Source organism: Meleagris gallopavo, chromosome 1 (genome assembly GCF_905368555.1).
Source record: "Meleagris gallopavo chromosome 1, MGAL_WU_HG_1.1, whole genome shotgun sequence".
Classification (NCBI taxonomy): Eukaryota; Metazoa; Chordata; class Aves; order Galliformes; family Phasianidae; genus Meleagris; species Meleagris gallopavo.
This window is the reverse complement of record NC_139404.1, coordinates 128,503,779-128,531,612: the sequence shown is the minus strand read 5'-3', so window position 1 is coordinate 128,531,612 and position 27,834 is coordinate 128,503,779. Positions and strand designations below refer to the sequence as shown.

At 35.9% G+C, this 27,834-nt stretch overlaps 1 protein-coding gene across 1 annotated transcript in view; it reads right to left on the bottom strand.

Moving 5' to 3' along the window:
• The window catches only part of OCA2 (OCA2 melanosomal transmembrane protein), a 216,538-nt gene that overhangs the window by 166,243 nt on the left and 22,461 nt on the right, over positions 1-27,834 (bottom strand). Inside the window, exons 3-8 of the mRNA XM_085216868.1 lie at positions 27,585-27,773; positions 24,094-24,151; positions 22,959-23,031; positions 14,920-15,077; positions 12,787-12,869; positions 12,309-12,462 (exon numbers count right to left, since the gene is read on the bottom strand). Of these exons, the coding sequence (XP_085072994.1) occupies positions 12,309-12,462; positions 12,787-12,869; positions 14,920-15,077; positions 22,959-23,031; positions 24,094-24,151; positions 27,585-27,773 (715 nt within the window). The remainder of the gene's footprint in view (positions 1-12,308; positions 12,463-12,786; positions 12,870-14,919; positions 15,078-22,958; positions 23,032-24,093; positions 24,152-27,584; positions 27,774-27,834) is intronic.

Genomic DNA, 27,834 nt, shown 5'->3' with positions numbered 1-27,834 from the left:
TTCTTAATTGACTATACTGGTTTGACAACATTTTCAGTTTCCATGAGTTTGCTGTGGCCTTCCAGTACTTGAAGGGAGCATATAAACAGGAGGGGGATTTATGAGGGTGGATAGTGATAGAACAAGAGAGAATGGTTTGAAACTGAGAAAGGGGAGATTTAGATTAGATATTAAGAGGAAGTTTTTCACACAGAGGGTGGTGACACACTGGAACAGGTTGCCCAAGGAGGCTGTGGATGCCCCATCCCTGGAGGCATTCAAGGCCAGGCTGGATGTGGCCCTGGGCAGCCTGGTCTGGTGGTTGGCGACCCTGCACATAGCAGGGGGTTGAAACTAGATGATCGTTGTGGTCCTTTTCAACCCAGGCCACTCTATGATTCTATGATATGATCTATGGGTAAAACCTGCTTTAATTTTTGTAGAAGGATGAGGGGAAGTATATAAATGGAGTAATCCATCAGCTCCTTTATCCTAGTGATTTTTCAAAGGGCCCATACAAAATATATCCTAGAATAGAAGAATAAATCAAGACTATTCAGATACAAAGTTGTACTGCAAAAAAATATTGTCAAGCGTGCAACTCTTCATTTCCGGAACCTATCAAGTGGAAATTTCACAGCAAAATTAAAACTGGAAAGCATTGAGACATATAATTATTCAAAAGATGAGCTTTGGAGGAGGCTTCAGAAAAAGTGGATGACTCTTTGATTTTCTTTTCTCATAAAGCAAACTGTAAACAAACCATTTATTTGTATGTGCATTTTAAAAGCTTACAGAAGGAGAAAATAAGATATACCATTTATAAGCTATGCCACACTGAACCACAGTTCCATCTAATGCCTATACTATTTTTATCTCTGGAAAATCTCACATTCAGAGGGCATCATGTTAGGCAAAAAAATCATTATTGTTCTTTTGGAAAATAGCATGGACCCAATCCAAACCCTTGGGAAGTCTGAAAAGAAAATAAACAACATTACAGAATGAATCTCAGAATCCATAAGCAAAAGCTCAGGTACAGAATTGAAAGAGCTCAGAAATTAATTGACACAGACATTTAGCCTCAGAAAAGCTGAGAGATTTGATGGACTTTTGAATGCAAAGAAATTTTGAAAGTTTACATGTGAAATCATCCATATCCATTTGATCCTTCTTATCCTTGAAAAAACATATCTTTATGTTACTTCATAAGCAAAGACAATTAAGCTGAAAGAACCATGATTCATAAGGATTTTCCCTTTCAAGTTGGAATTGTCTATAACATCACAAATATTGGTTGGCCCAAGCATGATTAGTTTGGATCCCAGTTAGTGCCAGAGACACACAGGTTCTGGGTAACAGAGGCATAGTTTTGGTTGCTTGGGCTATAATATATTTAAGCACAAGACTCTGTACAATGTATCCTCATCAAATACATGATGTCATCAATAATTCTTACCTATCTTTCTTTGATACCTAAACCTTCCTCCCTATTTCATCTCTCCTTTCCAAAACCCATCTCCAGCACTGATAACTTCTTGTCTGGACTACTATTCAGCTACACCTCATTCTTTTGACAGAAACCACCACCAAAATTCTTTCCATCCTGCAGATGTCATACCAGCACCTCTTTTTCATTCTCTCTCCAATATGCCTCTTATCCAAATGTCCTTTTCCATTCCTCCTCATTCTGTCAAAGCCAAATGCCAAGGGAATACCTTATTTTCATCTCACCCATTTCTTCCATCCTGCAAATGGATCCCCATATTATGATGATTTTAGACCACTCTATATAATGCATTTCCTATAAAAGCTAATTTCCTGAAAATATTTCTTTAAAAAAATCAAGTAACAGCCATTGAGAAGAAAAATCAGAATGGACAAAGAGGATGAAAGTTTGCATGCTAGACCTCCCCACCTCACAGCCTGACTACCAGCTTTACAATCTCTTCATAGAAGGGAAATCTTCACCATCATCCCTGTTTTTGTCTGCAGAACAGAACACCTAGCATTGCTCACCTGGTGAAACAGCAAAGGATAGCACTTGTCTTTTAAAAAGCAATAGTTAATTCAATACAAACTGCTACTGAAAACAAGGCAGCACAGATTTTAATCTTTTCAGTGCACAAATCAGGCCCAGAGCTCACTGATTCAGGATATCATTTATGTTGAGAGTTGAGAAAAAGAATGAAAATTTACACAATTTTATATAAGCAATTAAAACACCCAAAGATGCAAAAATGGAGTCTGTTAAAAGTAGTATCAGCAATGTAGGCGTCATGACAGCAATACTTCAGAGTCATGCCATAAGGTGAAATCATAGTAAGGAGAGATCAGAAGTAGTTTTATAAGAATTTTATTCTTCATTATCTATAGAAATCTCGTGATTGCCTACTGTGTGATAGTGTGCCAAACGCTGATTTTGTATGACAGTTTCCATACTCTAAATTGATAATTTAAGTCTAACATCAGAAATCAAAACAATCCAAATCAATTATGCAACAAGTATGCTGTGCTTGAAGTTATTTAAAAATATGCATTTCCACAGCTTTAATGCAAACTGGACTTACTTAGAGCTTTGTCATGTTTAAATTTTTTTATCAACCTGAAAGTGCTTTTAAAGTTTTGTACAAAGTTCATCAGATTTCTTGGTAGATTACAATAACAGCATTATAAAAATGATCCAAAATTCTACCACTTTATCTTGTCAAGGGCTCTAGGAGGCAAATGGAAATTATTTAGGAGCCGAGCAATTGATGACATGTATGCTATTTCAGAGCATACATTTCCCAGCTGAAATCTAGGGCATGCATATTTCTAAAATGTGCTGCTGAAGATATTTGATAAATCATACATTACACCCAACATTTTATTTCCACAAGTCTTTCTTTATAAGTGATAAATGACAGTTGAAATATGACTGTCAGTGACTTTAATGTAAAGCTTCAAATGCAGCCTCAGTTCATTTCTTATCCTTCTATTTTTTTTTCTCCACTGAAGCCTGTTGCATTAAAATACTTTTTTTCCTGAAAAATTCATTTTCATATGATAACTGGCAGCACTGCTTCATTTCAACAGGAAGTGGTTATTCACAAACCTTTATTTACATATGAGCTTTGTACATTTTTTCCACCCACCTCCAGAACAGCTGAGACCTTTACTATAAAATCCACAGTGAAATCCCTCTTAGACTTCACAGAGTCTATAGTTCAACGGTTTATTCCCAGGGGACAGTGACAAAGAGAAGGGAAATAAAATTTGCTCTTTTTTTCTGGCTTATTGTTTTATATAATTTCCTTTTTCTGTTTTAGTAAGGGTTTATTGTATTAAAAATATCCTCAGCAGAGGAAGAAGGATTTTTCTCAAAGAGGAATAGCTTGTTTTTCCTACATATAGTCAAGACAGTATTAGCTTAATTGCTACAGTACATATATTCAGAACCCCTCCATGGAGATCATTTTATCATTGTTACCATATACTTCATAAATTTTGGTACTCTGCATTACCTTGGACTAATCCAACAGTTTTTGTAAGGTACAGATAAAACTTCAATCTTTCATGTCATGCGGATTTGATCGACTTTTTGTTTGGAAAATGAACAACAAAACCTAAAACTGCCATCAAAAACTGAAATCCAAACTGACATTTGCAAAAAAAGAAAAAAAAAAAAAAAAAGGTAATTTTGCTAACTAACTTAGATATTTTTTCCTTACTCTATCATATAACATAGCTGAAAATCCGGACTTATGTTAGAGAAAAAAACAAAGGTCAAAAAAGCCTTCTAATATTTTGAACTCTGCTTCACAGCAAATCCATTTCAAAGCTGAATGGCATCAAATGCTCAACTTATGGAATGTGCTCCACTTCTGACACATTTTACAATCTGGGCAGAATATAAGCCAGTAGACTAGAAATGCAGGATGTAGTCAGGTATAGGTGAGACTGGAGCAGAAAAAAAGGAAAGTCAGTGGAGCCAGTCATATTTGATTTCCTTCATGCTCACGTACATTACCAAGCCAATCTAACCAGTACCAGTGATAAAGGCAAAGCAGCATACCTCCCCCCCAGCTGGTGATGGCAGCTAAAGCTTTACATCCTCACCCTACACGAGCTCTGCAGAAGCAGTTCTGCTGCTCCTTCATCCACAGAGCATTCCTTGTTGTGCCTGGGAACCCCTTACAGGAGACCTGTCTCAAGAGCTAGTGCAAAATGGACAACAGAAAATTAATTGCCTTAGAAATACTTAGGTAAGTAGCAGCAAGTAAGTTCTGCAGGGATTTAATGAACCAGAAGAGCGTTGCTCAACTCAGTTTAGAAAGTATATCTTACACTGATGAAGAATTCATGGATAGTCCTTGGGGGCAAGCACATAGGGTACAGATGTTGAAAGACTCTGTACCTCTAAGATTCCAAAGGGACTAAAAGCATTGCAAAAAGTCATTAAGAGCAAGGACAGCTATTTATATATTTGTCTGAAAATTAGAATGTTTTCTATATGTAGTACCTACACACAGCAAGCAAATCATAAAATTAGACTTTACACTAGAATTAATTTTTAGAAAATCTTAGTGCTAGGCTCATTTTTGTAAGCCAATATACATCAAAACCACATCACTGTACCTAAGTATACCCTTGCTTGGAAAAAAAAAATAGATTATTCATTTTCAAAAAAATTCGGTGTAATTCAATATGATAGTACAACCATAAGCATGAAATGTGTGCTTAGGATCACCATGTACCATCATACCTATTTCTAAGAGATTCGTATAAAATAAATAAAATAGTTAAATAAAAAAAAAACAGGAGTCTGTCATATCTCGTAATTATTCCATTAGAGTCATTAGTGAGTGTTTTCCAGCCTTTACCTACTGGGATGGCTCTGATATAAGAAAACTATACCCCTTCAGGAAATACTGGATAGGAAAATCCAGTAATATCTGATAGTCTGAGAGTCTCACAGACTCAAATGTTAAAAGTGTGTATTTTCATTTGCTCTGTATTTGGGGATTTTGTCTTAGTGTAAAAATGGACAGAGATACACCGAGATGCATGAATGATAGAATCACAGAATTATATTGTTTGGAAGGGACCTCTGGACATATGTGAATCAGGTCAGACGAATAAAAAGTAGAACCTGGTGAATAGACAGGACAGTGATCATTTTTATGTTTCAAAGCATATAAATCCTGCAGTATTTTATCTACAAAAAATATTTGCTATATGACCAAAGTAGAGATACCAGGTCCTGAGCCAGAAAAGAACGTGATGATGCTACCTAGAAGATGATAAACCAGACTGCTACCGCAGGCAGACACGACCAAAGCTATTGTACATTGACAGGTTGGCCTGGCAACAAATTTTCAGTCTTGCAAAACCTTTGCTGTTATGGAATGTTTTCTTGAAACCAAAGAAGATGAAATCATCTATATTTCCCCAGTTATCCTGAAGTCTAACTACATTAGAATTTCTAATGTAAAGAAATTAAATTTAGAAAGTCACAAAATTTAAGTCTGCTCCCTACATTCTCCCATGTTATTTCTGTCTTTGCTGAAGTAAGACATCATCTGCAATCCCAGAGCAGTCTCATCCATGATTGTGTGCATTAGAAGTATATGTCAGTTTTAATACCTTGTTAAAATTTTACAACTTCATGGCCCTCTAAAACTCTGTTTGCTGTAGGCAGGGTAGAGGTTGTACAGCAACATTCAATTAAGCTAATTTAATGTTCTATTGCCTGTCTCAAACAGAAAACAAAACAAACAGAAAAAATCAACATAAATAGTTGGTGAAGACAAGACATTTGTGCTTGATAGTCTTTCAAAAATTGAACATATCACATTTAAAAATTAGTTTTAAAAGGCAATGGAGAATAGAAAATGGACATTTAGAAATTAGTTTTTACACTTAGCATTGGAAATATGACTCATATTATTACTGAAAAGCATAACATTCTGTGGAAAGTGGAGCCTGGGTGCTAGCACCTTTTAAAGCTAGCATGCCATCTACTTCCCAGAATAGCAAGCAGCACCATCCAGTGGTAATTTTTTTCTATGAAGTTCTTAATTAAGGTCAATTTACACACTACAGAAGTACTGCCTAAGAAGCACCACATCTAAGACATTTTTCTTTAAAGTGCACACTTGTATGTACACACACACACACAGAGGAAAGACAGATTTTCACGAAGATAGATCTAAAAAATCAGACAATTGTGGTTGTAAACTCAGATTAATAATACAAAATTAATAATACAAAATAATAGCAAATTGGGATCAAACTGAGGATTTTGCTTGCTAATACAGTATTTTTATTTTAACTTTTCCTATCCTTGCCCTAAAGCATTCTGTGCTTCCTTTACACTTCTTTTTTGCAGTTTTGACAGTTACAGTTCTAATTGTAGTTTATCTAACTGGCGCTAGCTCTGTCTTATTGGAGCCTCTTTGTTGGTGGCAGTGTCTCCACTCCACCTAAGTGGTAAAAATCATGACATCTTGGCAGTACCAATCACTGCTGCTTGTAATTGGCACGGATCACCAAGCTAATCAAGAAGTCTTTGCTCTCCAGCAAAGACTACAGCATGTTTGCACAGCTGGAGACTGGCTGGCAAACACAAGGAAATTGCTTTTTCAACTCTGCCCCCACCTTGTGCTCTTTTTCTCTCTAGCCAGCCCTGGTCATAAAGGCAGATAAGGACAAATTTTGTCTTGTCCTATGAGGTGCAGCTCAGACTCTTCACTAAAAAATGTAGATGGTTTCTTCTGATAATCTACCCTATTTTTCTGCCAACACCTACAACGTTTTAATACTTCACAATTTTTACAAACTAGCATGATTGGAAATAATAACTTCAGGAATGTATTAATTCACATAAGGGACGAGGAGAGCAGTTGTCCTGATTTTCTTTTTTTTTTACAATGTCTTTTCCAGTAAAAGCAATGGATTTTCTTCTGTCCCTTTACTAACAATTTTTTGGTAGGTTATATGTGGAATTGGGAAGACTAATCCACACTCTTCTGTCTATATTTAATCGCCAATCAATATGAGAGTGGATGGGAAGTGAGAAACCATGCTGAGTAAGCTCATCCGGAGTTTCTATGACTCTCCTCATCTGAAAAAAAGATCTCCCTTAAGATTAGCCTTTCACAGTCTCTTCATATTATGTTTAATATCCTAGCAAATATTTCTTCAGTTTTCTTATTCCCTCTCTAGCATAATTTCCTATGTTCAAATAGTCACCCTATTGGAAATAAGTATATTATTATTATTATTATTATTATATTTTTTAAAAAAGGACTCTGTGAGCATGGACAGTAGTATTTAAAAAAATACCTTATTTCATTTGTGTAAGTGATTTCTGACATTGGTTCAACCAGCCCACAATGCTGGAAAAATGGTTGTACTAAACTGAATACTAAATTGTGTAGTAATTTTTTTGTCTGCAGATAATTTCTGCTGGTTAGATGCTATTAAAAATCACTCTATTTTGTATTAAAGTAATTGAGCTTAAGGGATGCTTATTCATAATTTAAACTAGTTAATAATAGAAAAGAAATTTAGAAAGAAACTGATATTCTCCATTTCCATAAATTAATAAAATTGTGATTATAAGTCCACGCTTCAAAAAATTAGAAGCTCGACCTTTTAAGGGCAGATTTTGCACTTTCACATATTTGCATTTTAAAAGGTAATACAGACCTGTAAACGTCATTCAAGATGTCAGGTCACTAAAATGCTGTTCGGAAGATCCCAGCAAGATCTTCCTTAGGGTTAGCTACGTAAGGGAATATGAATGATAGTTCTTGAGATAATTTCATTGGAGGCTCTCACAGAATTTCAAATTCCTGAAAGTATCACTTTCATTCCGTATACCATGATAGTGGTAACTTTTCATTATTTAATAATGTCACTAAAATATTTTTTAAAGATCATTTCCTTCATACTTTCTGATTAATTTAAATATCATAAACAGCTAACACTCCATTTTAGCCCACAACATGAACTATACTAGTAATGGAAAACACTGAACAAGAGTACACAATAAATAATTTATCCAAATTAGTGATCTCTATGCTGTAATAATAAATGGATTCCTCCGCACATATTCCTAATTAATGCAGTTCCAACATAACTACAAATATGCAATTACTAATAACAAATAAGAGCTTTATCGACTCAAGATTTTTTGTCTAAATACTAATATAACGTTATAACATTAACAAATATTTTAATATAAGAATAGGCAGATAGATTTCTTTAAAAGGTAATCAGTATATTATCTCACTACCTGCACACACTAACACACACAAAAAGGGAGAAGTCAAAGGTATCTCACTGCATTGCATAGGAAAAAATGAGATTTTTAACCATCTCACTTTTACTTGGTTATGCTGTACCACTGGAAAAAAAGATTCTACATGACTGCTTGAGCAAATAGAGTGTAAGAAATAATTTATACAAATATAAAAGGGCTGTGGTGGAAAATTAATTTTAATCAAAGAGGGCAATAGAGAGCATACGCTTTTCTGCTTCAAGCATTTTTTCAGATAAGAAAGCAAAAAATAAATGTTCTAAGATTTTTGGTTAGAATTTTTTTTCTGAAAAATTCTCAATCAAAGAGGGCTATATGTTTTGAGGATCAAAACTAGAAAGAGTCTTTCTTGAAATACATTGTGAACTAATTTAGTACAGCAACATCAACATAAAACTCTGGACATCTGCACTTTACACCAGCTCTCCCCATAGACATGGGTGAAAGGATACTTACAATCCATTTCTTCCTCAGGAACCCTGAAGGGTCAGAGCTGAGATCAAAGCAGGTAAACATGAACCACCTTTTTATTTTTTTATTCTGTTTTGTTGTTGTTGTTTTTTAATTTAATGTACCCTAGCTTTAATGTCCTGTGCAGTGTAGGCTTCGAAGAACAAAATGAAATACTGCATTGTTTTCTACAAGTCTATAAAATGGTATGGATTAGATTATTTCAGAAATACCACAAGAAATATATATTTTTCTCCTTGCTCCTCTGGGAGAAGGGGAGGGCAGCGAAGACTGAAATGCAATGATGTGACTGTTCAATATATGAAGAAAAATCAATTTCAAGAGGATGAATGTCCACTTTCTGAAGAAAAGGATGATTATATGGAAAATAAAAGAAAAATAAAGAAAAAAGAGAACACACATGTCTTACTAAGAAAATGTAAGTAAGAGATAACCAGAGTTAAAAGCAATATACCCAAACATCAAGGAGTAGAGTGGGATGGTGAAGAACAAAAATATTCACATTTCTGGTAAGTATACAAAAAAAAACCATTAGAAACTGGAGAGGCAAAATTAGAATCTTCTTAACCAGAAATGTGTTTCAAATTTTTATGCTTAAATAACATGCTTTAAAAGAAGCAACACTAAAAATAAATGCATGAAGAAACCAGGCTCCACAGCGTAACAAGACTTAGTACCGAAAGGATGTGGAACTGTTGGAGTGGGTCCAGAAGAGGGCCCCAGAGATAATCAGAAGCCTGGAGCACTTTTCCTATGAAGAAAGATTGAGGGAGTTGGGCTTGTTCAGCCTGGAGAAGGCTCTGCAGAAACCTTATTTGGCCCTTACCACAAGGGGGGACCAACTTTTTACAGTCTGATAGTGATAGAACAAAGGGGAAATTAATGGCTTTAAACTAAAAGAGAGTAGATTTAGGTTAGAGTTAGGAAGAAATTCTTTACTCAGAGGGCACTGAGGTAGTGGCACAGGCTGCCCAGAGAAGCTATGGTGCCCCATCCCTGAAGGTGCTCAAGGCCAGGTTGGATGGGGCCCTGGGCAGTTGAGCTGGTGGCGGGCAGCCCTGCCCATGGCAGGGGGTTGAAACTAAATGATATTTAAGATCTCTTCCAACCTAAACCATTCTATGATTCTATCAGTCGTTCTTTAGAAGACATCGAGACTTTTCTACTGAACAAGGAATGGTACTTGATGTATGTCCTACAGATTTGGTGCCAATAAAGATGAAAACAACTGCTTCAGAGCAAAATTTTCCTGTGTCTTTGAACTGGTGTAAGATTGGAGAAAATGACAGTTTACAGCAAATGAAGTTCGTCTTTCAATCATAACATGTTCCTTCATCAGAGTTCTTCCCATCATCTGTATCTGTGGGAGGCAAAAGCTCTTGCAGCCTGTTCTGCTGTACATTCCCTGGTGACTAACAAAAAAGATGAGGACTGTGGAGTTCAGGAATGTGGAAGAATGTGGACTGTTGAATTCAGGAATGTGATGTGATTTCCTGTATTGGGAAAAGTGCTGTGCAAAAGAAGCTAGACGCACACCTTCAGATAGCTCTTGTGCATTGTGACAGATAAAATGTCAACTATTTCTTCACAGATATAAGAAAATATGTGAAAATATAGTTCTAAAATGCACTTGGGTGTACACGCTGCCTGAAGTTGAACCTATACTGGCAATAACAATTAATAAAACACAGGAAATTGCAATGAAGACAGACAAAAGAAGGAGAGCAACAACACAGAAAATGAAAATCCATGAGAGATCACTCCTGCAGCAACACCAATTGATTTCTCTAAAAGTGATAACAGCTAATGGAATAGAGTGCAATATGTTGAGAAAGCACAACTTCAGGCACTAAAGTTATAAATAGCAAATATGAGGTAAGCCAGTGTTACATATACTAAAAATATTAACATCCATCTCTTGGAAGAGATCCATGGGGGAACTGAAAAACAGTGAAGTTGTATTTCTATATCAGATATTTGCTAGCTTATATATTTAGAGTTTAAAATTTACTCTAGTTCTAGCATTTGTCATTTCTACAGCTACTCTGGAGAAAGCTAAAACCATGATTCAATAGGCAAATTCCCACATCTTTAATTCAAAATTTACAGGTAAAGATCTATTTCTGTCTTTGAAAGTGACGAAATAATTTTTCTGCCAAGAACAGAAATTTTTCCTTGATCATTTTGTGGAAACAATAAAAAAACTAGTGGTTTTAGAGCTTTTTCTTATAAACAACAAGAAAATTAATGTTTTTTTTGACTTTGCTCTTCAGTTTCAAACCTTCGTTTCCTTTGACCCATGAATTGTTCCAAAGTGGTTTTCTACAATGAAAACATGTAACCTCAGATACTACATACATTTAAAAAACAATATTTTGCAATTGCTATAGAATTACATACCTTACTCAAAAGTAAAAGCTGCATTAAAAAGCATTACAATTGTTTTGATGTTGCATTGCATGCTTTCATATATTTGTATCAATATCTAGCCCAAGTCCCTTTCTAAATATTAAATCTTTTTTTTCATGTATAAAATGCATAGAAATAAATCACTATTCCCGAATGACCGAATCTAAATGTCTAAAATGTCTGTCACGTTGCATGTGCCATTAACATTTGATAAGAAGCTGTTCAACCATCTTATCATTTCAACAGGTAACAGGATGAAAAGTTTAAGTTACAGAAAAGATATGGTAAGCATGCTAGACATTACTAAATGCCTTATAGACATGATTTGTGTTTCATACAAGTGGAAATCTGGTGTGATTCAACTTGAGAATTCATGGAGATTGTTAACACTCACATGAACTAAAAAAAGGGGGGAGGGAAAATGTAGGCTCCTGCACCTGTACTTTATTTCAAGATAATCAGAAAGTAGGTGTTTTCAGTTCAAAGATATCTGTCAGAGCTTGAGTTATTTCTGACATATTTTTCATCCTCAGTGCTGATTTAAAGCATTTTCTTTGAGTTTGGTAGCTCAAGACTTTCAAATGAAGTTTCAATAAATGTTTAAAGTTCCTGCATTCTTTGACTTCCTCGTGTTAATTCAGATTCTAGTTCCTCTTTAAGTGGTACAGTAAAAGCATTTCTAAATGTCACTCATACTAAAAAGTGTGCTCAGTTTAACCTTTTAAAAGTACACCAAATTATTGTTTGAGGTTCCTCAGAAAAAGGAATAACCAAAGCTTTTTTCTTAACCTGTTTTTAATTGGTTTTTAACCAAGGATTTTCCACACTTTTTACGAACCAAAATCATTTTTACTCTCGCAGCCAAATTATAATCCTTTAAAAAGTATTAAAACATTAAGAGACACTAACAGAAGAATATGCAAGAACCACTACATTGTTTGTATAGCTTGCCAAAATTGGTTATAATTCAGAACGATTTCCTCACGCTTATCTTATTTATTTCATTAACAACAATAAAGATACAGCACGGATTCAGATACAGATTTTAGAAGTATGCTAAATGCCAAGAACAAAACTCTTCCTCATGTTCCATTTGTAGTGAAGGGCAAAAATAAAATTACTACACAAAAACATGACTTACTTCCAGTATGATCAGCACATAGACGCCTACTAAGATGATGGATGCAATTGTTACTTGTGCCTCTATATTTGCATGAAGGTATTGATGTTTCATGGAGAGAGGAACACTTCCAGGTTGCTGCAGGAAAGCTTGAATGTTTAAGAAGATGGTGCCTCTGGGAAAAAGAAGAGAAGCTCTGTTTTCTTCTTGAGTGAAAATGAATATTCATTTCATAATGAATATCTATAAATATATCTATGTGGGTTTATTTATTTATTTATTTTACAATTGTGAGAGACTTTTCACTCTATCCCTCTAAATATCTTTGTTTGGAAAATAACCCAACTTTGGAAATTCACTTAAAAAGTAAAGGGGGTTCACATTTCCCTGCCCTTTTGAAACAGGGAGTGACAATTTCTAAAATGCTATCTTATTATTTTACCATCAAGTCTGTGTAAACTACTACTTCAATGGTTCATATCCCAGTCTCTTAGCCAACCTGTTTGGTATCTGAAAAGTTCTGGTTGTGATGATTTGCTGATTTCTTCTTGAACTTAAGGGTAAAGACCAGTTGTATACCACCTGCAAAAGAGTCAGATATGGTAATATTATTAACATCAGTTAAAGTGGTAAGTCTCTATTCTGAGGTTTTATACCTGTTCATTCTATCTCCTTTACAGTTTGTAGAACTAATTATGGAGAACACATGCACCAGGCTATATTCATAACACTTCCTTAGGTATATTAGCAGCCCTCAGTCTGGGGCAAATTCATCCTCTCATTCAGTGAAGCCTGAGACACTCCAGGATGTTCTCCAGATACAGGAAGCATCCAGGGCAGCTAAGCTCCTCACCTAAGTGTCTCAGCTTGGAGAGACAACACCTGGCTATGGTGGGTATTTCTACATTGCAAATGGCATGAATTTCAGGGAGCAATCCCAAACCTCCAGACAGATATATACAGAGAACCTGGCATTTGCATAGCTCTCTTTGACCTGCCATACAAACTGCAAAGCACTCTTTCCCAGTGTCCTCCAGGCTCTGTGTGGTGCCCCTGTGGCCCAGGGTATTTTTTTTTAAAGGCAAACATCTTGGAATGGCGGCAAAGGAATTAAAGATTACCACAGTAGTGCTTTTACAGCATGATGTTACCATGCTCTTTCTTCCCTCAGTATGTTTAAGGAAGACTTGCTAAGAGAGCTACAGTACTACATAAGAGAAAGCAGCCAAAGCTGGTGAAGTGTCCTGAGTCCTCCCACAGGCAGCAGTCCCTGGAGTGACCTGTCATCTACAGCACAGGGAGACTGACTCCCAGAGGAGACACTATGGTTCACTTCCAAAGTCCGCCTGGAAATAAAACTAACAGGCATGAGATACATGTGATGAGAGGCCCATTAATAAAATCCATTCCCAAGGCACCATGAAGAGCACATGCTAGAGTTCAGCAAACAGAATTCCTCTCCTTTTCTGATCCTCTAGGAATTTAAAAAGAAAAATAAAATAAAATAAAATAAAATAAAATAAAATAATCATTTTTCTGAAAATTTACCCAATGAAATAATAGCCTGATATGTGACAAGTTTACTCAAATATGGTCCTTAAGTGTAGATACATAGATCATCTCCTCTTTAAAACAAGAAAGGTAAATCAACTTGAATTCAGTTAATTGAAGCCTGAATTCTGAGTCCATCCAGACCCTATGTGCTAAAAATTGGGGGAAAAAAAAAAAAAAAAAACCATAGCCAACTTGGAACATCTGACATAGATGAATGCCTGAGAAGTGTGCAAGCATAGGAGGTTATTCTGATTATCTTAATCTTATCATGCCAGGACCATCCCTGAAGTGCCAGCTGGAAGTGATATTCTGCAGCAGTGTGGAGGATCCTTGGGGATCATGGCCAACAGCAAGGGTTAAACTCCTCCACATCACGGGTCTGGGATATTTGAGAGAGTAACTGCCATTGCAGTTTTGTTCAGCACACTGAGGTAGTGAGACTAATCTTTTGATGTAGACTGTGAGATTGGCTGTATGTGGGAATACTGTTGACATTACAGGCTAAACTGTCACTGATAGAGACAGGACATTCACCTCATATGGAATGAGAGGCCACTGTTTATATGCTAACGCTATTTATTAAATGATGAAGCTGTTCTCCACTGTTCAGTGATACACAATGACACATCATAAAAGATCCTCCTTCACTGAGTTCTCAAGAAGGGAGCAGCAGGACATTGTTATAAACAATGTCAAAGCCTGAAGAGAATTAAAGACAATACAGGTGACAGTGTGTGTGAGAAAATAATTTCAACAAAATGTGAAAATATATTCCAGTGAGTGTGAAACTTTACACTTGTTTCTTCTTTCTAAAACAATTCTTGAAATGTTGCCAATTTTTAATGTGTAAACTTTAAAGGGACATATGTTTTACAAATTTTTGATAAGTATTGAAAGCTAGAGGAAATCTTACAATGACAGAGCAATATGTAACTTCGCTGTTCTAATTATTTTTCTAATGCTGATGTTGACACCAATTTTACCACAGGGAAAAGCACAACCAACTCAAACACAGTGATGAAACACAAAAGATTTAACACAACTCAGAAAAAGTGAAAGAGAATACAAAGCCTATCACCTGCTGTTGGCGTCTCCTCCTTGATCCAGTTTCTTCAGTCTGGCTGACTTGTACTAAAATGTATTCTTGCATTTGTTCATCAGCTACATCTGCTGCAAATGGGCCTCCTATGTCTAACTTCAACAGAGAAGACTCATGAAAATCAGTCAAATTCATAGCTGTCAATAAACTTGTTAAGGTGTAAATTTCCAGTAAAAGTGAGTTTAAAATATTCCAATTAAATTTAAAAAAAAAAAAAGATGATGAGTCAATTTATATTGAAAACATATTGCTCACCTAAAGTCCTAAAATACATAAGGAACTATGAAAGGAAGAAAACAGATGTTTACCTCTTCACCAAGTAGCACAGTTTTGGCCTGGTTTCCTAAGAAAAAAGAACTTAAAGAATCACAACAAATCCTTCTGTCCTTTCCTTGCAAATCTTGAGATCTGTCTCTCAGAGAGCCTGACAAGTAGGGCTCTTTAAGTGCTTGTATAGAAGAAAGTGTGCATCATTAACTGGGCCATTTAAGCATACCTGAAATTATACTGGGGGAAACACTGTGCAAGCTGTAACCACGTGGAAAATTAAATCAGAATCAATTCTCCATTTGTGGTGTAGAATTTGGGTTTCTGGTCAAAATTTAATTCATAAGTTTTCTAACATCTAAAATACATAATCAAGCTCCTCTGAGAATGCTAATTGTCTCTTTCCCTTCAGCTCTTTTTCTATCTTTTCTTTTTCTTTTGAGCATCTAGCATGAGATGTGGTCAAACTACATTCCTAGAATAATATAATTAAGAAATCAGCCAACCATGAGAGACAAACATATTAGAAGCTTGGCTCAGCTAGTCTCAGAACATCTAGGGCTGTTTAAACACAGTATTGCTAGGAGTCCACTTTTGGCATGGTTGAGAAAGAATCATCCCTGTGGGCTTGGGGAAAAAGGAAAGCTTAGTGATAGGACAAGGGGAATGGCTTTAAACTAAAAGAGGGGAGATTTAGATTAAATGTTAGGAGGACATTCTTCATTCAGAAGGCAGCGAGGTGCTGGCACAGCTGCTCAGAGAAGTTGTGGTGCCCCATCCCTGGAGGCGCCCAGGGCCAGGTTGGATGGGGTCCTGGGCAGCTGAGCTGGTGGGGGGCAGCCCTGCCCATGGCAGGGAGATGAGACTGGGTAGAATTTCTGTTCCAAACCAAATCATTCTGTGACTCTATCATCTAGTGGCAGGTGAGGAGCCAGTACTTTGCAAAATAATATAAATGTCTCCCTGTTTAGCTTGGCAAGCCATCACCATCATCATTCACACATTGTTCATTAAGAATGAACATACATGAACAAACACAAGCATCTATTTGCTTAAAGAAATTTCACAGGAAACCATAAAAAAAAAATAACTCCAGAAGTAATGAATCAAGAGACCAACTCCACTTGTGACATGACATCATAGTTTTTTGGTGTCCTAATACATAATATTACTCTCCACTGGAACTATATGTATATCTCTAATTTGAGACATTAATTATACCTTCTATAAGCCTGCTGACCTAAAGTTATTAACCCAATGATTTGGGACACTTTTTGACAGTCTGCTTTTTATCAGAAATGCAGCCAATAATTTATGTCTCAAAAAGTTTCAGGTGCATATAGTTAAGGAGGCTTCCTTTTAAGAAACACTTTTAAAATAAATCTTATAATTACTCAGATGTCACATTCAGAAGCTATTAGACAGGATGTTTAAAATTAAAGGGGGAAAAATGAAACCTTATTTTCAAGAAGAGTGATTCTTATCTTATTTTCCTGTAAATAGGGGCATACTTAAGAACATTTTTCCATTCTCTTCAGAACATTTATAAAACCATCAGAAAGATTCCTAGCATAAAAACATTCTCCTTTGAGTTCAGGTGGAACTGAACATCATTCTCTAGTCTGCTGAAGTTCCAACAGTTATCTTTCTCCAAACTCTATTTAGCAACTGTCATAATTCTGTTGTTACTCAGCAGCAGATCGCAGCTTTTATGAAAGGTAGACTCAAGCTAAATCAGGAGAAAACTTCAGCTACACCTAGATAAACCAAAAGGTGGGTTTTTTACCAGCAAGTTTTCTCGGTCTGCTCCTCAGCGCACTTCTGTTGTACCTTACCTTGGCTTTATATTTCCCTTAAATTACCAGGACATGGTCTCTTTCCCATTTTGACCATTCATATATGACTTCAACTTTTAGAAACTGTCTTTTTATTTCCAATATTCTCTTTAACTCTGCAATTTAACTATGATATGTGTTTTCTTTTTTCTCTTTTCTGAACATTTGTGAAACATAAATTTCAGTATGTGCCTTTAAAGCAAGAAATCTCCCTGACAAGATTCAAAGCTGGAGCTGTTATTTTTACTTCACTTTGGCTAAGCTGCCTCATTTTTATGTAGTTCCATTCTTGAAATTATATTACTGTTGTGAATTATCCTGTCAAGGGATTTGGAGTTGCATACGCTTTGTGCACCACTACAGAGTGGCTCTACGTAATTACATCTGGCACCAGACTAGGTCCATCACTCAGCACTAAACCATGAGCTGTATTTTCTGCTCCTAGAAGGTATTTCAGAACACATGAGAGTGACCTCATATCATTTTACTTTTTTGTAGCTTACACAAACCACAAGATGGAACAGGATACAGTGGCTAAACTTATATTGTTTAATTTATAACAATTTATATTGTTATTCATCCACCTGTTTCTGTTTCTGTGTCAAGGACATCTGTTTTTGAGTTGCTTGCTATAATTTGTTTTAAATCGTTGAAAAAAGGGGGATGGAATTCATTGTCTCATTTTGCAACATCATATTAGAAACACCAACTCTCTATGAACTATATAAATAGAGCCTGGAATGACTAACTCAGGTAGCTGGGATGAGTCACACCCTAAGTACTTCATCCGTGCTTTACTCTCCATCCAGCCATTTATGCATTATGTACAGAACCATCTGAAAAGCCATGATTGACAGCGACTCTCTATTTGCACGCTAACTTTATGCTTTCCTTAACAGCTAGTTGTATCACGTACTCTGCCTCCTGTAAAATGTATCCTGAGATTATTACATGTAACGATTTTCTTTTACTGAGCTTCCAATGTGCATATATACTAATGATCCTGATTTATGACCAGGTTGCTCATGCTGGTTTCTTAGGCTTTAGAATCGATTCTTATATATTGTTCTTAACTAGGGTTAATTCTTTCATCTCTCTGCAATTTTGTCTTTTGATCATCTCTTCAAATTATACAAAGTGGAAATTCATGCTCTTCTATAACTCTTGGTTTCCCTATTTGAAGAATTCACTGTAATTCCTCCTCCTCTTTTCCCTTTTTGGAGAGTTTGGTTCCATTTTTCTCTACTTTGGTTCCATCCTTTCTCTCTATGCTCTATCAGTTTCAGAAGTTTCATTAGTTTTCTCAAATATGCCTTGATATTCTGCTTTTTTGCCTGCCAATGAACATGGTCTGGTCTTCATCCATCTTCTTAGAAGCTTGAATACTGCCTGCAAACCAAAATGCTTAGTTCATTTCCAGCAACAATTTTTAAATGTCTTCTTCAAGCAAAAAATGACTGACGATTGTCTGACAGTAGAGGACTAAAGCAACAATATAGTATAAATTAGAAGAGGAAAAATAATCAAAGTAATCTGAGGAGTTTGTTTGTTTGTTTTGTTGGTGGTGGTGTTTTGGTTGTGGGTTTTTTTGTTTGTTTTGTTTTTCATTCAGTTAGTTGCTTTATACTGCCTGGGAGAAGAACCCATTTTTTAAGTTCTTGGAAGCTGAAAAGCTTTCAACACCCCAAGTGCATTCTTTTCCTCATAGTCTTTCTTTCTATAAATATCTGTCTCAGGGAGCAGAAAAGGTGATTTTCAGTGTCACTAATGGTCATGGCATGATTACAAGTTTTTCTAGTGACCTTTTCTTGCTCTATGATTAACACATTTGCACACATCATTCAAACTCATTCTACCTCAGCAAGGAATTTGATAATAAGGTCAGCATATTTTGTTTTCTCTGTCTAATGTCTCTCCTATCAACTTCCATACATGTTTTTTTTTTTCTGAATAGTTCCACTGAATCCAACTAAAATAAGAAATCTAGCCTATTATGTACATTTCAATATTTTATTACTGCTAAGATATATTTTCTGCTTTCTGATTCAGATATTTTAAGCTTGGCTACGGCATGATGAAATCTCTCAGAGCTACCAAGGAGAGAGATAAAACAGTGAAAATGGCCACTAGTTAGTCAATTTGACTCTGGCTTTTTAGAGTGGCCAAAGACCTGTTCAGTCATGACATTAGATGATGTATTTTCCCTAAGTTCTGTTTTGTGGTGATAGTACTCAGAGAGCAAGTGAGTAAGGAACTCTTTACAGCAGGTGCTGTGCAAATATAAATAACTTGCAAAATGTCAGACCTCACTCCAAAGAATTAAAATGAGGAGATACCAAACATATAAAGGAAGCAATCAGATCAGGACTGAAAGGATTTAAAATATATTTTAAAATTGTAGAACGCTTGACCAGACACAGAAAAAAATAAAAATCCACTCCCTAGTTATTATTAGGTTTCTGGTCCACAAGAAGTGCATTCTGACAAGCAATCTGAAAAAGAAAAACAAAATTGCATCCAGACTGCCCTAACGTTCCCACGTGTATGGCAGTAACTGGCGTAAGTGCTGAGGCTCTTGAGAGGGAAGCAAACAAGACTTGCTGAAACACCTGTCAGGGACAGAGATGATGTGAGACCCATTGAACCAGGACTGTACTAGAAGAAGATTTACCTTTTCTTTTAAAAATACAGTATTTCTATCACTGAAAAATAGAAATAGCAAAAAATGTATCGGGGCAAGGAAAGAAAAGAAGGTACTCTACTAGGGAGACAGACACTTCTTCAAATGATAATGAATGAATGTACAGTTTGATTGTGTAATTCCTCAATAGTGTCCACAAATCACCATTATTTCTGAATTTCATAAAGCCTAGTTCGATTCTAAAGGTTACCACAGATTTCTGTTCCAGCTGCCTGTTCCCTGTAGTTTAAGAAACAATTAAAATTTTGCTTAGGTCACAGCAGAAATTTTTAGAAATGAAGGAACAAACAGGATCCATCAAGTATTTCAGAACTTTCTTCAAGACTGAAAATTTCTGTGTTTAATGAATAAGTACAATGTATAATTATCATTCTTTCTGTGATTAACCAGTTAATTGACTGTGGTTACTTGAAAGTTTGAAAGTTCTGTAAGGACTTACAGAAAATAAATATGTTCATGTCTTAGAATAGGTACCTGGCAGAACATAGGAAATGCTGTAATGTTTCAGATTCCATATCTCTTCTTCTATTTTTATAACCCACTTTCCAAAAGCATATCATCCCTTTAATTATTGATGTTTCCATTTAACATAGGGCCTTTCAGCAAAATGTCTGAAAATGCTTCATAGATTTACACTAACAACGGCAATGAATGTTGCTTCCTACAGAAAAGCATCCTTTAAGTTCGCCTTATTATGAACTTATTTCTGTCAGGTATTAAAGAGTCAATTGTTTGAATTTAAAAGCAAATGAATCCTAAGTCTTGTCAAAAAGGAACAATATTACCACTACTTTGAAAAAAATCATACTAAATCCACTTAATTTGGGTCTTGCTCCAATAGGCAAATTAGAGTTAAAAAACATCTTACATACTCAGAAAGCTTCTACTAATCACAGGAGAAAAGCTTCAATTTTCAGAAACTACAGCCACCAAGTTCAGCACTACTATCTGCTTAGAATCCATGGGGATAGATAAAGTAAAGGGAGATACACGTGAGATACTAAAAAGTACACAGAAGTTAGTGGGGCAAAATCAACTAAAGTAAATACAAGCAATAAACAAAGGTATGGAGACATTAAACAGGAGCTAGAGACAGTGGAAAAGTGCTAAAGACACACTATATTGGAAAAGTGCTAAAGACACACTATATTAGAAGCAGCAGCCAGAGACAGAAAGTCACAGCTCCAAACAAGTCTGACACCTTGTGTGCATGACAGAAAAAAAAACCACAAATATCTAAGTAACACCAGAATGATGAAGTCTAGTGACTCCATTTGATTTTTTAATTATTTAAATTTCCACCTTTAGTTTATTATTTTTCAGATTTTTCTAGTGTATGCAGATGTATTCATAAGAGTGTATATACTCAATACACAATTCAAAGTACATGAGCTTTTCTGGAAAAGCATAGAAATGAGACGAAGGATTTTTAAAAAAAAATAAAACAAGTAAATGATACTTAGTACCTATTCAACACATTTCAACTGCTTTTGAGACATGAGCAAGGAGAAACGAGCATTCATTAGCATAATTTAGTATCACTAAAAGAGCTGAGACACTTCCACCCAAAGCAGTCTCATACACAACTTCTACAGGTGACAAGAACTAACACCTGTCTGCCTACCATGAAATTCTTGTAGACATTCAGACTACCTCTTAATGTCCACTGAGAATACTGCAATCTTCAGCCAGCATAAATTACATCTTCGACACTGACTAAATGGTTAGCATTATCCAAGTCTAGCCAAAAGGTTTTTCACCATGTAACAAACACATGAGCTTATGTCCGCATGACCAAAGATTAGTAGCAGTGATGAGATGACATTCAGAATTGTTAACACCTTTTCCAAATCTCGTTTAGAAACAAATTTCTCTCACTGACCCTTCTGCTTGAATTATTCTGTCACCTTGAAAACAAAACAGGACTTTTCTGGATTGCTTACTCCCAGCTCAGTGAGTAAGAACGCAAGGACAGAATGTCTAGCATTCAACACATACGGCACAAAGAAGCTTCACCTCCAGATTTGTCAGATAAAGTAAGACAATGCCATATTCTGTCTGACAGCTATTTGGCTAAAGCATCTTGACATTACATGTAAAATATGAAATAAACACTTGATTGTACTCATTGTCCCAGTCCAAACAGCACTCCCTGAAACAAGAAAAGAAGAATAACCAGTTGCAGAATCAATGCTCACAGTGCAGTAACTGTGGTTCCAATGTAAAATCTGTGGAAAGAGATCCAGTTCTCAAGTTATGCTATGATAGTTGACTAAAACTTGAACTCAAAGACTTGATGCCAATACACCCTGATTCAGCAGACTGAGCCCTGGTGCAATGGGAGCTGACTGTTGAGGTTTCATTTGTCCTACTAATGTTCTCTTGCTCTCTTCCAAAAAGCAATCTCTGCTTCTCACTATAAATTGCCCCCAAGCACCAACCTTTTCTTCCTCATCTACCCTGCTAATAGTGTGTAATGTTGTGCCATTATTTGCAATATTGAGAATGTAACAAATCTGTTTAAAATGGACTCTGCCTACTTAAAGCTATGGACCTGTCTAATTAAATAGAAAAAAATGAATCTTTCAAGAATTAACTCTTACTGCACCTTTTCAAAAGATGATGCTCCCTAGATGCTCATAAAATATATTCATAGCTGAATCATCTTCCAATACTGGTAAAAGAAATTGCAGAACAAACTGATAAAATTAGAGATATATTGGAAACAAGAAAAGTAGTTTATTAGCAAAAGTTTTTGATTGCTTACTAACTGAATGTTCATCATGCTCATCCCTCAAAGACTTTTCAAACACAGGTTTGCATTCACCTGCAATGAATCATGCATCATGATCCTTAAAACATGTTACAGATGATAGAATGCCACTAGCCCAGGGAGTAGTTGCTGCAGCCATGGGAATGTACTGGTCACAGTCATGGCTATTTTCTAGAAGCTGATCCCACCGGGATTTTAAACTTTAGGTTTCATCCAGAAACTCAACATAAGAACTGTATGGGAACCACAAAGCACCTCAGAGAGGCGCTATTCATCACAGCAGGCTTGGATGTGGTGCACAACTGTAATTTGCATCAAAGAACAAATCTAAGGGCAGCCCATGCTCTGAGGAGACTAAATCCACTCTGGGAATAAGAAAGAAAACAGTAATTCAACCATTTCATTAACAAAGCTTAAGTTTTCTTCGGTGAAGGAAGGATACAGAAGCTTTCCAGAGGCGAGACAGCCAACATCTGCCAGGACACACGTTGATCTGGGTAAATGCCAAACAAAATCTAGGGAAAAAAAATATCTTAAGCTTATATCAGAAACTTAAAGACTTTCAAACAATACATTAAATCTTAAGACTGCTTTCAGTATTTTAGGTGAGTTTCCCCCAAAGCTGAAAAGCAGCCCAGGTACATGTCAAGGACAAGTAATTTTCTTTCAGTGAACTTACTACCAAAGTCACATTTTCAATATATTTTATCCCAGTGTTTCTACAGACACCATGGATAGGTGAATTTAAGAGCCAAAAATGAAGATGAACTTATATGGTTAGAGAGGTAAAATGAAGAGCAAGAGCAGCTCTAGTGGGTAGGAGAGGAAAGAGGACTGTGAAAGACAGGACAGGAAAACAAAAAGCTTGCCTAGAGTCTTCAGCAAAAGAAGCGAAGGACAGAATAATTCTCAGAGAAAGAAAAGGTCAACAAAGGAAGAAAAAAGTATGATAGAGTAGTGAAAGAGAATGAAGAATGCAACAAAACAGAAAGAAAGATTTTTCAAAGACACCCTGGGTCTATCATCTTCCTCGAAATCACAGCTCTTCACCTGTCTTTTTTCTAGAGTTTCCTTTCAGTCCTCAGTTTTGCGGAAGACCTGCCTACTCTCAGTTACTGTAAATACTCACTAGTGGGAACTGCTCCCAACTGCCCATTTTCAGCCACACAGGAAGCAGAGTGCCTCAAAAAACATTTACATTTTAGTATCTTCCACAAGAGAATTGCTGCTCAAAAGGCTGTACATGAGGAGACAACACTTTGCCAAGGGGGAAAACATAGCAATACTTCCCAGGATTTAAGCAGAATCTGAAGAGCCATCCAGAATGCTAGATTGATGACACACAAATTTCAGCTCTCTCCTCAAACTTAATTGCCTGCCACACTGTCCAGGGTAGAGGGCAGTGCACTGAGCAGTTGTCTGATAAGGCATAAGGACCAGAACACTATTTCTAGTTTTTACCATCTTGTTCCCATCCATGAGACATTATTTTATCACCTAAAACCAAATATCATTTTCAACTAATTGTAAGAAAAGTAATAGGAGAAGGAGGAAAAGGTAGCAAATTCAATACTTACAGAACAGACTACTACAAAGATAAAAAGGACTGAAATTTTCAGGAATTTTAGACAGCGTCTGAAATGTAAGAAACACGTATTTAGTACACAGTTATTTTAAAACAAATCTTTTCCATATTTTTAATAGTTCTACCATTTCAGATGTTGAGAACTTAAGAATAATAACATACTTTGTCAGAGCACGGACAATATCACACTACATAAGGGCATGGGAAGCTTTGGTGACTAGAAGGACTCTCCACCCTCACTTTGCTGCCAGCCTTCTCTCATTGAATGAGAGGGAGGTTATACCCCTTAGAAAAGCTGAACGAAGGCTGCAGAATGAGCTAGTGTTAAGACTTGGAGCAATCTCCCTGCTGGTGGCTCCCAACAGATTCTTTGCCACTCTTTGACCTCTTCTTGGGCTTCAAAAGAGCACAGCCCTTTGCAGGAAGGTAGAACACAGGAAGATGGCATGAGTGAGTGGAAAGGACAAACTGCTGCATAGAGGGGTACTTTCATGAATAAATTGCTTAAACCAGTCTTGTAGTAGGCATCCTGACATTCACTTGAAGACAAGAACAGGCTTTAAGGATTTCCTGGTCCTAAATATTGTTTCTTCAAATCAAGTATACTTTGTGAGCAACTCTAGACGAATGTCCTAGCAAATCTAGATATTTTTTTTCCATAGTACATATGTGCCAGGAAATGGCCAGTTCTGGAGATAGAATGCCATCACATCTTCTGAAATGTCAGAACTTACTGTTGAGTGGCCTAAACAAGAACAATTCTAAACTGAAATGTTGAAACTTTATGTTTTCAAGTGAGAAATCTTAAGATTAATCATTTTTTAATCACTGTGTTTTTTTTAAACCTTACCATAAAAGGCAATTCTTTAATTGTTTTCTTGTTGCCCATCAAAATGTTGCACAGATGTCCTAAGTTACAGAACTCTTTTTGCTTATTTGGTCTTATCACACCTCTTTACTAATTGAAGACATTGATGTTCTTACCCCATTTTTTCCAAAAGTAAACATTCAAACATTGCTTTTCTGAGAGAATGACAAATGCAAGGTTTGATTTAAGCCTGATGACAAGCAAGAAGAAAAATATTTCACGTTACTGGGATAATTAGTTGAGAAAGAAGCAGTGCAATAAATAACTCAATTGACAGATGCTTTAGAACAAAATATTAAAGTGAAGTAATCTGAAGACAGTCAGAAATAACTTTTAATCACAGTGGAAGTAAGTCCCTAAATCAAATTCACTGAGAAAAAAACAACATCCCTTCCTCACTAGACTTCTCCAAAAAAAGGCAGAAAAAAATACAGTAGCTGATGAAAATATGATGCCACAGTCAAACTGCAACACCCTAGGAGATGCAAGTGGTAGCAATTATATGCAAAATTTGCAGTGGGATAAACATCTATAGAAGGTGGAGGATGATAAAAAGTCAGTGAGGTAGCTTCCAGAAGAACCAGATAGCCTTTCTCTACTGGAAAACAAGTTGAGGTGGAAGAGAAGATAATAAAGTTTTAAAAAAGAGGAATGACAACAAAAGCCATTATCAGCACCCCACGGCTGATAACTTCTTTCATTACTGTATGATTTATGGAAAACATTGCCATCTTAGTCATGTATCATCTATCCTATCTGTCTACTCTCTCTATCTTCACATCACAGTTGTTTCAGTATTTTTGAGAGCTCGTTATGTTATGAATTACTAAAGCCCAGTCCACATTGGTTTCATTTTAACGTGTTCGACATTTTCTGTTAGCACTTCCAAATTATCATTTCAAATAATAATAATTCAAATTACTATTGAAAAAAGAAACATCAATAACTCATTTTTAACATAAAGGAGAAAACAAGAAGCATTAATTAAAACTTATAAATTCATAACCACTTGTCTGTGAATAACAGAAACTCATCTCAAGGAATTGACAAGATGTGATAAAAAAAGCTTTTGGAAGTGGTTATTTTATTAAACATAGAATTTAGAAGCCTCTTTTCCTCCCTTCTGTTTGTTTTCATGGCATTTTGTATTAAGGAAGCAGCACTTTTAACATCTTATATTTGAGAAGTGATGAGCCTTTGACTCATCCGTGTTTTGCAATCTGTCTCTTTCTGCTGCGCTAATCTGGCACAGTGATGCAAGTACAAACTCTGCCAAACTCTCCACTGATATATGCCACCAGCACGATCCTACCTGACTTTAGTTGAAAATGCATAAAATATAAATCTATGAAGGACTTCACTCCTTGTTTTAAACCAAATGAATTTTAGTCTGATCTGCACGTCAGGCAGTTTAGCTCCATTTATTATCTCTGATTTGCAACATCTGAGGAGCTGGCCCCGGATGTACAACCAGCGCTACAGCAATGAAAACATTTCACAGGAAGTTCTGCCAGATAAATACACTACCCCCATAAACGTATACTATACTGGAAACAATTTATTCTACTCTCCCGCTCAATGCTTTTGTTCCATCAAATACCAGGGAAAGCTACAGAGACCATGAAGAAAGATGTCTGCCAAACTTCTTCACATCTGCTCATGTTGCACTAATTGCAGCCATTGAAATTCTCCTGCTCCATTTGTTCAGCAGCGTACAGGAGCATGGCACTCCACACAATACCATTTGCACAATGAAAGAAGGAAAACAATTGAGAAATGATGAGCTAAGACAACACACGTACTGGGAAAAGAGTCATAGACTTCTTGTCAGAAAAATCTCCATGGATCAATGTGTAGATAAGAGCATGAAGTGCTCGGGCTCCGTGCAAACTGCAGTTATTAGCAATTCAAACCAGAACAAGAAGAAATGTTGAAAATCTAGAAGTGGCAGAGAGAGTTTGTACCTGAGACTAAAGGCTTTGCTAGCTATTATTCAGGTGAAAATATCCTGAGAACATTTGAATTTAAGCTCTTATTATATTGATATTTTTCTGTACATTAAAATATTTCAACTTCATCCCTGCCTAAATGAGGTAAAATACTACTTTAAGATAAAGAGTGAAATATATTAATGTACTTAAAAACAGAAAGTTCTTGGTTATATTTTGCATTGCATATTCATGAAAAGCTACTATGATGATTCCAGAAACATTGTTAGGTAAGTAGAAGATTGTGTATATATCTTTCTATATAAAGAGAGATATACATTTCAATTAAAGATAAATATTTCTTCAAGGAAACCGAAAACTGAAAAACAAAACTGTGAAAAAGCCAAGAGGCTTTTAAAATGTTGAAAGCAATAGAAACATTGTTTAAATTCAGATTTAAAATAGGTGTCTAGATTAATACTTCTAAGAGCAAATAGCTATTGATCATTGGGTAGAGGCTGTAATCAGTTTCATCAGGATTTATTTATAAGCTATCAATGGTAAAATACACCCTAAATATGGAGCGTTATTTTATTCATTTGCAGAAAATATATCATTTTCTAGCCATCTATACTTTGAAATTGCTGAAACTTTAAAAAGTAAATAAAATCATGTTTGAATTCAGACCTCATCTTTGATAAATTGAACTTGACATGAAGGTTGTCCAAGATTTCATATTTCTCAGAAGAAGCAGATCTAGACAAACTGATCATTTCACTTCCCAGATGAAATCTCTGTTCAAATTCAGCAGAGCTGTTGTCCCACGAGTCATCATCTGTAGTAAAATCTGGGTTATGAAGAGCCATCCATGGCAACCTGTCACATATTTTCAGTAAAGAGAAAATAAAACAGTAGTTTATTTCAGATATGAGATGCA